General features: G+C 35.7%; 1 protein-coding gene across 11 annotated transcripts in view; it reads right to left on the reverse strand.

Annotated features, from left to right (window-relative positions):
• Positions 1-14,475, reverse strand: part of SSBP2 (single stranded DNA binding protein 2) — a 188,625-nt gene that overhangs the window by 22,088 nt on the left and 152,062 nt on the right. For 5 of the 11 annotated variants that reach the window (XR_014687464.1, XM_084505179.1, XM_084505177.1 and 2 more), the window contains 5 exons: positions 12,540-12,575; positions 7,811-7,865; positions 4,507-4,577; positions 3,209-3,287; positions 118-146 (listed from right to left, as the gene is read on the reverse strand). Coding sequence is in view for 10 of the 11 variants with exons in the window: in XM_084505179.1 (XP_084361305.1) it covers positions 118-146; positions 3,209-3,287; positions 4,507-4,577; positions 7,811-7,865; positions 12,540-12,575 (270 nt within the window). In the remaining variant the exon portion in view is untranslated. Of the gene's footprint in view, positions 1-117; positions 147-3,182; positions 3,288-4,506; positions 4,578-7,810; positions 7,866-12,539; positions 12,576-14,475 lie in introns of all 11 variants that reach the window. The other 6 variants (XM_084505180.1, XM_084505178.1, XM_084505176.1 and 3 more) reach the window with 3 other exon arrangements.

The raw sequence follows: 14,475 nt of genomic DNA on the forward strand, positions 1-14,475 counted from the left end.
AAAGAGTTGACAAGCAGAAAATGTAGACACATAATAAAATGCTTCATAACAAAAACACAGAAACCATGTTTAGAATTAAATATTCCAAAAATTCCAAATACTTCATTAGGTACTCACTTTGGAAATACTGTCCATGTCTCCTGAGCCTTAAATTAAAATAGATAATTATTCAATTAGTTTTGAGCTGAAATTAATTGAAGAGCTTTTTTTCCACACTAAATATATAATGTGACAGCAGTATGTTAGAACATAACAGTGCATTATCTCCTTTCCTTCCCAATGACTCTCTTTGTAAAAGATTACAGTAGGTATAGAATAATGTTAGTCCTGTGTACACACCTCATGTAAAAAGGAAGAAAAGAATGAAGGACATATTTCTGATTTGTGTTGGTTATTTGAATGGCATCCTACTAGGGTGAGACAGCCTGGCACAACTCAAAAAAGAGCATGTTGAATCTCCCTGTCCTCTTACCCAGGGCAGGGTACAAATAGTGAAATTAATTTGGGGTACATACTCCTATAGGAAATGTTGCTGAAGACTAAGGGAAAAAATATGGATGACTAGTAGAGGTTAATGTTCCTGAAAAAAAAAGAAAAAAAAAACAAAGAAAAAAAAAAAGACCATTATTTTACTGAACTTCAGCTATTCAGAACTCCCTTCTAGTCAGTGATCTAGTGGAATATCTTTTAGCATTAGCTGGGAGGGTTTCATGAATATCTTTGTTCCCAGAGCAGAAACCTACTGGTTTCTGAAACTGGATGAAATGACACTAACTTCTAATTATAAACACTGATGATACTATCTTTTAGAATCAGATGATCTTGAGGGCTGGAATAACAGAAACCAAATAAATTTAAATACAATGAAGGCAAGAGTATTGAAAATATAGATATATATATATATTTCACATGCTGTAACTCTCACTTGGGTACAGCCAAGAATAAGGGAAATATTTTACGAGAGATGTATCACTACAGGCATTTTTAGCAGCAACAGACAGTAAACAATTCTGACCACCTATTTTCAAGAAAGACATTCAAACTAGAAGAGCATCAGAGAAAAACAAAAGGAAGAGACTGAAATGGCTCACTACATGTAGACACAAAAAATAAGGATTGATAAGGATTACGATGTCTCTCTATAAATGCAACATATTCATAAATGTTAGGGAGAGGAAGAGCTATTTGTCAAAGCCAAAAGAAAATATTTTGATGGAAATCAGCAAAAGTTTGCTTTCTAACAATGAGAGCTATGTACAGACATCCAGTAGAACAGTTGTGGTGAAAGAAATTGAAGTTCGACATGAAGCTCATCCAATGGATACCTTTGACTGTGAGACAAAGCTGCCTACCGCTGCACAGAAACAAAAGCAGAAGATCTTTCCCAGCCCTCCTCTCTGAGATGAACTGTTTCATTTCAGATATGAAATTAACCTTGGGAAGAAGGCATAGATAAGTTGACTAAATATGTCATCATTTTCACTGGAGAAAGTAACTAAGTGAATGCTAGGAACACACAAAATCCTTCCGTAACTGTTTCAATTTTAATTTTTCTTTTAGCTAAGAAATAATTCTCAGGGTATGGAAAGTGACAGAAAAAGATGTGATTACCTTTTACACAGATTCTCACTTATTTGAACATAATGCGCATCATTATCAATTAAAGCAACAATCCGTTTTAGGATTGTAACATGTAAAGAAAGGATGTAAAATCACAAGGTGTCCTTATGCAAAGTAATCTAGGAATTCCAGGGACCTGCCTTCCAATCAAAACAAAAAAGAAAAAATGGAAAAATGGAAAAAAAAGAAAGAGAGCTCTATTAGGAGTTAGATGTATACTGCTGAATTTTAATCATTCAGAATATATCTGCTAAATGAGTTTCGATAATATAGTTTATCTTGTTATACACTTTTTGAATTTCTCCCTTCGCTTCACTTGTTTATATTTCTGTCTCAAAATCTCCAACTTTGGGGCTATGAATGACAGATCTTCATCCACCATGGTAGTATGGAATTAAATGTTGTTAACTGCAGTATGGAGTTGAGGTTGGTCTGTGTCCATGCTGGGAAGATGATAGATATTTTCTTCAGGGACAGAAGCAAAGGGAACAGTAGCAGCTTGGCTTCTGCCCGCCTAATATATTTTAGCTTGGTGGTATTTTTTCCCCATAAGGGAAAATGCTGTTCAGCAAAACGTTGCTGGTGCCCTGTGTGGGCATCAGGACAGCTCCCAGGTGTAAAAGAGAACCTTGCTGGTAGGTAACAGGTATAGAAGAGGAAAGAGATCCAAAGAAAGTCCTCCCTCTGCTGTTGCCTGTATCATCAACACTGCTTGGTGCAGACAGAAGTGAAAAGTAAGACACACAAATGCATTCAGCTACTGCCCTAGTGTTACAGTATGAGCAGAAATAAATACCTTGTCTTTATTTATCTTGTGGGTATGGGGGAGTAAGGCAGAAATGCATTTTATTTACCTTTGCCCTCTTTCTTAAATCCCTTTCAAGAGTCGATCATCCTTCCAGCAAAGAGCAAAGGCAGAAGACTTTGCCAGGACAGTCAACAGATAAAGCAATGGAAATTTGTAGAGTTGTGCAAGGCTTCTCCCTTAGACATGCGTCCTTCAAAAATCATAGTCTCAACAGTCAAACAGTAACCTGCTTCTCCTGCTTCTACATGGTCTTTGCACCTTTCCGAAGCTTGTTGTGGGGATGGAATAATAATACTAATATTTAACAGACAGAAGGATAATTATATAGACAAACGAGGATATCCAAATGTTGGAATAAAAACAGCTTAACAAATACATCAATATACATAATAACTTACTTCCATGTAATTGATAAGAACTTGCACCAGCATGTCACAGTAACACCTTCTTAAGTTTTTGAAAGAGGAGGAGAGGTAAGTAAAAATGGGTCTTAAGCCATCATCAGGGTGGCTTTAATAACTGGATTAAAACTATATCTGTTATATAAATAAAACACAGTATTTTTCCTCCAGAGGTGTGTTATGTATGCCAATTCAAATGCATTAAAAGTATCTTAATACTTCTTATTGATATGTATACATTTTTTTGTTTTTAAAAGTTTTTGTTGGTGGTGGTGGTTTTGCTTGTTTTTTATATCCAGTCTTCCACATCACTCAGAGAACATAGAAAATAGCACTGGTCATTGAAAATTCACAATGCTTGTAATATTACTGTTATTACCTAATGATCCATTCATATGATGTGAATCCATTCCACCCAGTCCACTCATAGGTCCATCTGACCCTGGCCCCATTGGAAACTATAAAAGGATCAGACGTTAAAAACTGGTATTACTGTACAAATTTTTGTAGGTAATCTAATAAAAAGAAAAGATTCCCCAGGAAAAAAAAAAATAGTAAAGGAAAAGTGCACAGTTCCAGCTCTGAATGTGAAAGTCAAGTAAAAGTCATTTGTGAAGACTGCAAAAGCGTCATTGCTTTTGTTCACTTTTTCTGATTGCTGCCTTCCTGATTTTTTGAGAATTCCATCTCTGTAGGCTGGCATAAAATTTACAGATAATTTATATTTTATTTCAGTTCTTTGTGTATGATTTTCAAACCTGCTAGTGCTGATCTAGCTCTGTTCCCACTGAAGTTACACTGAGGTTTACTATTTTCTTCAACAAGTAGGTGATTAATTAACAGCTTTCAAATTTCACCCTATCTACGCTGACAGTCAGACTACTCTCTGTTTTCTTTGCAATATGAGCCATTTCTGTCCAATCTCAGGTATTAACCTTAAATTTAGTTTTTCAAAATCTAAAAGGCATTAACATTATAAATATTTTTTAAAAATCACTGAATCTAGAAATACGTATCTGGTTTTTGAAGTTTTACTGGCCTTTGCTTTTCATAAGGCCCACAATATAAACTATAATTAAGTGAAGTATGGTTGTAATCAGAAAATACAATAAAATTGAAGTCTGATCTCATAGACAGAGATCAGAAAAGAAACAAGTTCTACCTAAGAAAACAGATTTTTGTCAGTAATAGAACTGCTAAAGTTGAGCCTAAAACAGAAATTTATTTCTTCTTAAAGATAATAATTGTATCCTTTTTTACAGAATAGCAGGATAGCATAATGTTGGGTCACTTTAAACATTTCTCTTGGGGTGGAGACTTTTTTATTATGAAAGTTTTAATCCTGCAGAAACTAATGCTTAGTGGCATCTCCTAGGATGATGACATCACAAATAATTCTATTGCACAGCAATGTGACAAACTAAGTCATCCCCCACATCCACATGCAAAAGTTTTTAAGATCTTTTTTGTATAGAAAAAGTGCCCCCATTCATTATTCTGTATGCATTCGCATGATTGATTTGAGAAACATTAAACTGGACACGGTGGGAGGAAACAGCTAAAATGTCATCCATAAAAATGGAAAACTTAGTATTAAACATAGGTGATGGAAACGTAGTGGTTTGGATAAAACAAGGCTATGTAATTCAAAAAGTATGTAACTTGATTCATATTTACATTAGGTCTGTTGGGTCCAGGTGGTACTGCATTCATTAAAGTGTACATGTTGTCTCCAGAGTTGGTTGAATCTGTAATAAGAGATTATTTTAAGTGCTAATATATATCTTTCAATAAAGCTACTCACCTAAGACAGTTCTTGCCATTCTATTCATATTATTTCTATGCCTGAATCACTGATACACAGTGGCAATATAAAGGAAGACTCCATTCTTTTTCTATCTATTTCAACCACACAACACAGCTATGAAAAGAAATAATTTCAGTGGTCCCTGAGTGACTATTTCTAGACTCTAGTTCTATGTATGAATGTTAAAAGGTTTATAAATCACCAAGTATCTGTAACTATTTAATTTCATAAACCCTTTTTCTTGGAGTTCCAAATTATTTCACTTGTCTTCAGTATTCTCTATAAGATAAAACAGGAGCTTCTTACTTATCAATACTTTCTGTAATTTGTTTTCCATCTGTAATAAATGATAAATAGCTTCTCATTATACAGACTTCAAGTTAGTATAGCAAATAGAACTGTTTATTCTCATCCATGTCAGTCTGTTAGATTTTGGACATATCTAGAGCATTGTGCACGCTGAGTATATATCTAGGCACACTCAGTAAAGCATTATGCAAAGATCCTCACTTAGAACAGCTTTGACTGATGTAACTTCATGGTACAGTGTGGTGCAACGCTTCAAAATAAACCTGAGTCCAAAAACAATAAAACCCTGCTGGCACAGTGTAGTGCCTAAGCTATTAATTCTGCCAAGAGTTCCACTGGGCACTGCTGTTGACACAGCTATATTGCCTCTCAGTCCTTGTCCTCCAGCCACTGTACATGTGCTTTCAGGAGCAGCATCTCCAGAGTGAAAAGCAAGGTGTAGTGAACAAGACATGCAGAAGTTGTCTGGCTGAAATTAAGAAACCAGTAACTGAGAACTACTAGTAGATACAAATTTTTTATTCTCATCTCCAACTTATCTGCTAATACACACAATCCCCAAGTCCTTCATCAAACTTCTAAGAAAGAGAAGGGAAAATGCAGCAGATAGTAGACAAAACCTTTGTCTAGTAGCAAAAACCTTTCTGGAGTGAACTTGACAAGAGTTGGGCCATGGAATCAAAAAGCTTACTAAGAGGAGAATGACCTAAGAAAAGTTTAAATACATCCCTAAGCAGACAGCATAACTTAAAAATATACTGGTAATGCTGGAAAATCAGTACGTCCACTGCATGTGCAAAAAGAATAAAGAATAACTAAGTACTCTACTCTGTACCTAGTTCCTCCAAAAGACCATTCCATCTCTTTGAAACAGAGTTTTGAACTCAAGCACACACAAAAGTCAATGCTGAGCTGTAAATCTTTTTCCAAGACAAGGTGATGGTAGACTTCTCAGTCTGAAGTAGTGGAAGCAAGAAAGCCTGTATCTGACTGAAATGTGTTGGAACTGGGAACGGGGTCTGACCTCATGCAAGAATATGTTTGTACACATGTAGTTCAAATCAAGTCTTTGACTATTCTTAACCTTTCCGATGCAGCTTTTTAGGTATTAATCAACCTTTGTGAGTAAATAATTCTATTACGTACAGCCCACAACGTATCACTATGACATTAAATATACTGTTTGAAGAAGAGGGGAAACTCAAGCTTTTAACCTAAAGTTATCAAAGTACCGTAACAAGTTAGCACATAACAAGTTATTTTAATGTTCGGTGAGGTAGACAGCAAGTTCTTCAACCACCTGATCCTTCTGAAACATACATTCCTGCCTCTCTCTATGCTGTGCTGTCTCATGTAGAAATACATATGGGGTGGCTGGGCCATGGGGACGCTTGGAACTGTTTTTTCTCAGAGGCAAGTCAGTACCTTTACAAAATTCTCAGGTAGCCAGTTCCCAAGTGTTTCCATACTTTGGAAAATAGAGTCTTAAAACATCTTGGAATTTCCTTAACTGAAAATAGGAACAATTCCTCAACAGAAGCTTTATCTGAAATGAACTTGGGCAGCCTAACAGGTGCTATAACTGCAGGACTGACCATATTCTAATGCGCGGGCTGTCTTTAAGTTTTATGTTAAATGAAATTCTAACTTTTAAATACTAGTTTGCACTAACTGTCTTTTTCACTAATTATATGAACAAGGAAGCCCTATTCTTTATCTCGGGTTGCATTTTAAAGCCCTGGGATTGTAGTTAATGAAAGTATTATACTGATGCAAGAAGTTTTCATGGCAAATAAGAAAATTCCCTATCCTCTTGTGCTGCAGAGGACAGCAAGAACATGTCAGACTTAAGGACTGAGGATGCTACAACATCACTGAGGTGAATAGGTCCCTCTTGAAAGTGAGTTGCAAAGACAGATTTTGGCTAAAAGTAGTCTGAGTAGCTCCTGAATACTGTGTTACACAAGACATATTTGTTTCATCTTGGCAGGCTTCTGGTATCATCCATGGGGGAGGACAGCATCTTCCACATCTTGCAGTTCTTCTTTCATAACAGAATCTTTGCAGAACATCAGTGGAGTGAAATACATACATCTAGCTAACTATCTTTAAGCCTTGAGAAGCTAGCTGCCTGCCCTGAGTCTACTCCCATCCTCTTTGGTTCTTCAAACCTTAGTCATAATGTGGACAATCTTTTGTGACCAGGTAGTCAGAATTGCAAGATACAAGCCATTTACCTTGGGGAAACAGTGGGACAGTGAAGTTCTGGGAACAGATCACTGCTAGGACACAACAGTAGCTCCTCTGGACCTTACTCCTTCACTGCAGGACAGAGAAGGGCAATCTGTCCAGCGTGACCCTGCTGTCAGTCAGCTGAAACAGCCATGGGATGTAGCCATGCCTTTGAGTCACACATCGCCCAAGAACCACATTTGGTCAGGTCTATCCCACAGGATGCTGTGTGGGTTTTTCACCAGATTCAGAAATCTGCTGATTTCCAACCTGGCAGGATCATTCCAAAGAACATCAGCAAAATCTTTGTGTGCTTAAAAGATTGTGTCTGTTGTCTTTTTTTTTTTTTTCCCTTGCTACTGCTGGAATCATGCAATAAAAGATCGCTCAAAAGTCAGAGAAATTAATTGATTTGAATTGCATGGATACAATGATTTGTGTCTGCAACATATCAGGGATAGAAAAACAGTGAAAGAGCAGGAAAAAGCTGATACAGAACATACAAAGCTAATAATTTCTCATTAACTGATTCATTATGAAAACGTCTGAAATGTCATCAAAGTCTGAAAAAATAAGGTACTTCCTAAAATCTCTTCTAATTTTCCTTTATTATTTCTGAGAATATTTCACTACCTGCTGGACTAGGCATGATAGGTGTTCCTGGTGGCCCTCCACCACCTGGGGGACCCTAGAGAGTATAGAAAATGTCAGTTAGCATGAGACGAAAAAACACCACAGAAAATATGAACACTGTACAAATGAAAACAAGTTGTCATGAATGTCCTGAGTCACTCTGATAAAACATACACCTGTTCTGATAAATTAGCAAAACAACTCATAACAGATTAAGACAATGCAATTACTCAGCAAGTTCTGTCATAGACTTATGTATACCGATCTGAGAATATTCATTAGTCAATAAGTATGCATCATGCTGTAAGTCAGGCAAAAGAAATATTTGGGCTATGACTTGAGAGTATTATATTTAATAACCTTAACTGACTTTTGTTACCACTGTTTTTTAACCAGCATTTCTGTTTTGTTGTGCTTGGCACAATGGTAGCTGATGCTTGCTAAGCACAAAGTGAGGCGGTGTCTTACGGGAAGAGAAGAGGCCAGTCACTGTATGACAGGTTTTGCTTTCAGGCATACTTGGTATCTCCATATCCCAGACAATTTAATTCAGCTTGTATAATATTCTGCATTTTTAGAAATAACATCCATATACACAATTCCTTCTCAAATTAATGACAAATGGATTAAAAAAAAAAAGTCAATATAATGCTGACTGTATAAATTTGGGTACAGTCATATGACTTGCCTAGACTGCTAAATCACAGATTAAAATAAAAAACAAAACAAAAAAACACAAAGGAGTATTATTTTCCTAGTTTCAGGCATTTCTGTGTTGCAAATCTGTTTATGCATAAACACTGTACACAGATGGCTCTGGTTGTTAAACAAGCTTATTAAGGTTCTTTAAAAACGTCTCCAGTATTTTTACTCTGAACATCAGAGCAAACAATTAGTTTAGTAAGAACAGAATCATAAGTTCTTGCTTTCTGTGTTTGCAGATCCACTAATACTTCTAAGTAACATGAAAAGCTACCAAATCAGGTTGATAAAAATATCTAGGCCAAAAAACATCAGTAAGTCAATAAATACAAACTCCCCCTCCTTTCCATAATAAAAAATACACAGATTGGTAACAACAGGTGATTATCTCCATTGCTACATGACTGTTATTATATTTTATCCCTTTTGTTGTATTTTAGATATCAGGCATACTGCTCCAAACAGTAGCAGATTTTTTTCTTTCAGCAGCACCGAAGATAAAGGTTTGGTTGTTTCAGTCTGCTTACAAGGACTTTACTGGTATTTGCTATAATTCACTAAGATATCTTGGAAGAATCCAGACAAGTTTTGGATTTAAAACAAAAGATGCTGTTTACTGTAAATAGTGATTTACTAAAAATAACATTTCTTACAAAACATGTAGCAATAATACACTCACATACACTATCTTCAGAAAATCAAAGTCTGTAATGTAGCAGCCCTCTGACTGATACCACTCCTCCCCAGATTCGTTCAAGCAAAATACTTAACACTTCAAAGGCAAGCATCTCTGTTTGCCAGTAAGCGATTAACTCACAGTTAATTGTAAATGAAACAGAAATATTTCACCCAGAAGCAGCAGCACATTCTTGCAGTCAGTCAACATATGTACACCTCTCTGCCCTTACATGTAACAACACCACTTACTAGTTCTTTATCTTGTGCTCTCCCATTTTTTGTGAACTAAGAAAGGTCACTGAGTATTTTTTATAAAGCGTGCTAGAATAAAAGCTTGCTCCACCATGAAATACACAGATCAACTTACAAAAATCAAGGCATAATCACAACAAAACTTCATACTTCCAGCAGTTACAAAGCTTTTTCCCTCCAAATTACAATTGAATCAGTAACAGCAGTGTTAGAACTGGGCTTGCCAAAAATGTCTGGAAGGTTTATTCAGCCATCAGAAAAAAAAATCCCCTGTTTCTTTTGTAGAGCTACAGATGCTGAATTTGAAGGGACCTTTAGATCAATTATCTGACTATCTGGCTAGCACAGTCTGTGACTCTTCATCCATGTACTTGTGCACTAAGCTCCCTAACTTGATTTTTTTAGGTTTATATGTATTTTTCAGCATGATATATAGAAATGTAGAAACCACTAACTGGTCATTTATTAGAAAACTTACTTTTCTTCACTATTACTATTAGCATCTAATTTAAAATTCGTGTTTACTCTAATTGTTTGTATATCTTTCCATTTTAGAAAGCCTACTTGTACCAAGTATTTCCTCCCTGTGAATGTATTTGTATATAATGAAATTATTTCTCAAAAAGCTGTCTGATAAAATAACCAGAATAAATGTCCAAAGCATGTAGCTCCACAACATGAACCCTTTTGCTAAAAAGATTTTTAAGAGCTCTCCAGCCCATACCAGCCCCTAGATGCTGGGTCTTGCTCTTGAAAGTTCCTTCCCCCTGCTCTTGCTTATCTGGTTGTCTTCATGTGTTCCGTTTTCTAAAGCTCAGAGAGCCTCCCTGAAGCAAGGCCACTTCTCTCAGTGTGAGACAAGACATGCACAGTCCAAGCACTCATGCTGGTAAAGGACTTGGCCCACCTCAACTGCTCCAACACTGCCTTCTGTGAGAGGCAGCCTCAGCTCTGCTTGGAGCTCCACAGGTGAGTGAGTGCCCCTTAACCTGTTCTGGGCCAACCACACCGATTTTGCAAAGACCTTTTTTTTTTAAATGCTTACATCAACTTGCATCGTTTTGAATGAAGAGGGTCACTCATCCAAGGAACTTCAGTGGCAGATCTGAAGGAGTAGCAAACTTCAGAAGAGTGGGGACAAGGAATCAGGCATTGATTTTCTTTGATTTCAATGGGAAATTCTTTCCCATTGGAACCGCTGGAGTCCGCAGAGCACATCTGCTCAGAGGCTCAGGATTTTTTCCAGTACTTCAGACTTTTTTGTGTCTCTCTCTTGCATTTTTGCATATATTTTAATTTTCCTTCAATGTTGCATATTAGATGTATCAATGCATTCAGTGTTGCACATTCCAGCTTCGGTCTCATCATTGTTAGTGAATGAAGCAAAATGAACTTGTTACTCTTATTCCTCCCCTTCTCTCTATGCATTGAAATGTGGCGATGTCCTTTTGTGTCAAAGTAATTTATCCCAGCTAGCCTTCGGCTTGACGTGAGTACACTAACAGAGTCCTATTGTACATCATGCATTTTACTTAGTTTTGCTTCTTTAAAATTAATTTCTATAGTAAGTCCTTTTCTAATTTTTCAGGACTTCATACCTTTCCAAAACTAGAATAAACTAGAAGTCCAATGTCCCATATTAAAAATCTGCAACAGTAACTGATCACTAATACCTAGGGCAAAACTAGCAAAAACATTCTTCCCAACAGAGAGAACTTTCTGAAGATCTTTTAGAAGAACCTGTTTGGAGATCAGCAGATTTAGATCATCCCCACTACAGATGTGGCAAATGAACCCTAGAATTATGGACACTTAACAGGAACTTAACCTTTTTAGCAGTTTGTTTAAATAAAAAAATAAAGAAATATCTTTTATCTAAACAAAACAAGCTCATCCTTGAACTCATCCTTCAGCATTTGCTATGCAGAATCATCTTTCCCATGAAGAAATTAAGAGAAACCTTTAACTACACAAACAGATTTAAAAAAAATACGCTTCTATATTGTCCTCATGGTGAAAGACTTGCTATTTCCATCTTCCAAAATAGCTTCACATTTTATGTTGACTTAAGCCAATACACAGCAGTTGTCTAACTTCCAGATGATAAAACATGAAAAATCACAAGAGAAGTCTACGGAAGCCTTACTGGCCAACAGAAATTGGAATCCAATGGACTTGCAAACAAGAATGACATATGACAAATGGCTTCAGAAGGGAGATAACATTCTCTGCCCCTTACACTCTGACTTCAGTACTGAACGTGGCAAAAATATATGAAGCACTATGACAGGAGTACATTAGAACTACAAATATTCCAAGTACAACAACAACAATAAAAGCCTAAATAAAAAGCATAAACAAAGCTAATCTCTTGAGAAATGGACAGAAAACAGCAGTACATACTCCAACAAAGACTATTTTGTTATTATGTAAAATGTTTTTATGGAATTCCGGTTAGATAATAGGCATTTTTTTGTCTTTTGAATGACTGACCGATGCTGGACACTTACAAAGTTTTAACTATTTCATTCTCAAGTATAGACTAGGAAAAAGTGAACAACTAATCCGTAATAAAATAAGACAATGTCTGTGAAATAACGACATAACAGACCATGGAGAAAAAAAAAATTAAAGTCTCCAGAAGGTAATTATAAGAAAAAAAATGTACCTAAAATGTTAGCTATTAGGACCCATTTATATATCCTTGGGGAGACAAAAGCTTGTTCTAATTCTTCAAATGAATTTTTCCTGGAGAAGTACAGAAATGCATACACAATACTGTGGTTCCAAGAAAGCTGTTGTTTTTTTTGTTTGTTTGTTCATTCTTTATTATTCAAGACAATGTATTGTATTGGTTATTATAAACATATGTTGAAATAAAACAGCACTCGGGGCAATTTTGACCAGACTGATAATGATTCTAGTAATAAACATCAACATATGCACCATAGATGGTAGACAAAATACTAAGTGCAGATCAGCTGTTCAGTTCTCAACCAATACACAAGGGTTCTTCTTAACATCTGGACTACCATCTCTTTGCCTAAATAAAATGTAACATCTATTCTAATAAGCAAACACATACAAGTGTACTTACTACATAGTTCCCAGGAGATGCTGAAGAATAAGGTATCTGAAACATCAACAGAAACAAAACAGTAATTTCTTTTGCAGTGTGATGGAGTCCAAACCTACATTTATGTACAGACGTAGCTTATTGTGTATTTGTTTAATTTATTTCAAATATATTGTTAAAGATGATGAAAACATACTATTGTCGTCAAATACAAACCCCTTTTCTCCCTTTTTCTTTTCAACAACTTGTCATTATAAGTATGCTCAAGTCTAAAATTTGCAATTTAGACATAAACTGAATTTAAAATCAAATACTTAAAAATATTTCTCCTTAAGAATACTGTGCTGTGGTTGCCACTCTAATTAAGTCAATATGAATAACATAATTCATACATTAAAATGTATGCAGGCTGAGGTCTGGTATCTGTTCCTATTCTTCTGTAATTAGTGAGGCATGCATTTTGAGCAACAAACATCACTCTTAAGATACCAAATTACAAATTCCAGTACCAATTTCATTCCTTGCATCTATTACAAAATTTTATTATTATTGTGGGAGGCAGAATAAGCTCTGTAAAGATCTGCAAGCTAGAGTGAAAGGCTAAGCTGTAAGATTATTAATGTAATATGCTTTATAAGGTGGAAACTTAAGGAGCACAGACTTGCATGTAAGTCAATGGAACTGTAAAATCATCCTGTACATGGACTGAATTTGTATGTTGTCATATGCACTTAATCTTGACTAGTGTCTGGACCATAAAAGGAAAGCAACTCTTGTTTCTTTCACCGTAGACGATACTGATTTTATTTCTTTGCATTACTCTTTCTTTTCTTCTTTTCTTTCCTTCTTTTATTTTATTTTTTTTTTTTAACTTAAAGAACAGTGTTCTAATTTCATGTCAAATTCAATTATCGTATTTGTTACAAAGGACATAGGGAGAAATTGAATTGCCTACGAATAACCCAGTTTTATTCTTTATGCAACAGTCTTTTCAGTGATTCTCTCTACAGAAACACAGAGCACAGCTATTATAGAAGGAGAGGGTAAGAAGTAACTGAATTGACCAAATGCAAAATTATTTTGCAGAATAAGCATCTTACATGTTTGTAGATAACTGATCAGCCAATTCATTTTCACATGTATCTATTACTAGACTTCTCAATAATTTTGTAAAGTGAGAATATTTCAACTGTCAGTTGAAAAATATCCTAACAACCATCTTATTTCAGTACACACAAAAGAAAACTGAGAAAGAGTTTCAGCTCTTTTTTTGTCATCCAGTTGTCATCCAGTATAATTAAAAATTCAAAATAAGGAACAGAAAGAACCAGTCTAGTCTGTTAAATCAGACCTACCTTATCCTGCTGCAAGTGCTAAAAAGGGAGACATTTTTACACTAATGATATATGACCAATGAATGAAAATTGAAGCTTTACCTTTGTATTTTCTGAAGAAATACCAGGTACTGTTTTTCACATGGGATACCTCCCTTCAAGCTGCTATTAGACTACCTCATTTTTTATTTGTTCCAACAAATTTCAATAACGTGCACTTCTTGTTACAAAAAGCATATTAAAATGGTTATGTCTACAATTCCACCTTCCCTAGTTACCAGGATCAAGTGTGCTTTTATTATATGAAATATGTGAGAACACATTAAGCTGATCTTCCCACGTTGTCATTTCTGTAGAGCTTGCAAGACAGACAGTTTTGTCCTAACTCTTCCTACTTGCACTAAAGGAAGCTAGAAAGTATAGAAGGTATTTTAAATATCCCCCAAGGTAGCCTTTGTGTTAGGGAAGGTCTGTAACTTATGTGGAGACACAGTGTGGCTGCATGATTATGAATAGAGCTGGATATTTTCAGGTCAGTGAGTTCTCTGTTAAGACATGCTCCCCACTTCACTGTTCCTATTCTGCCTTAGGATTAGTGGAAGTAAAAAACAAACAAACAAACA

Source organism: Aythya ferina, assembly GCF_964211825.1.
Source record: "Aythya ferina genome assembly, chromosome: Z".
NCBI classification, from domain to species: Eukaryota; Metazoa; Chordata; class Aves; order Anseriformes; family Anatidae; genus Aythya; species Aythya ferina.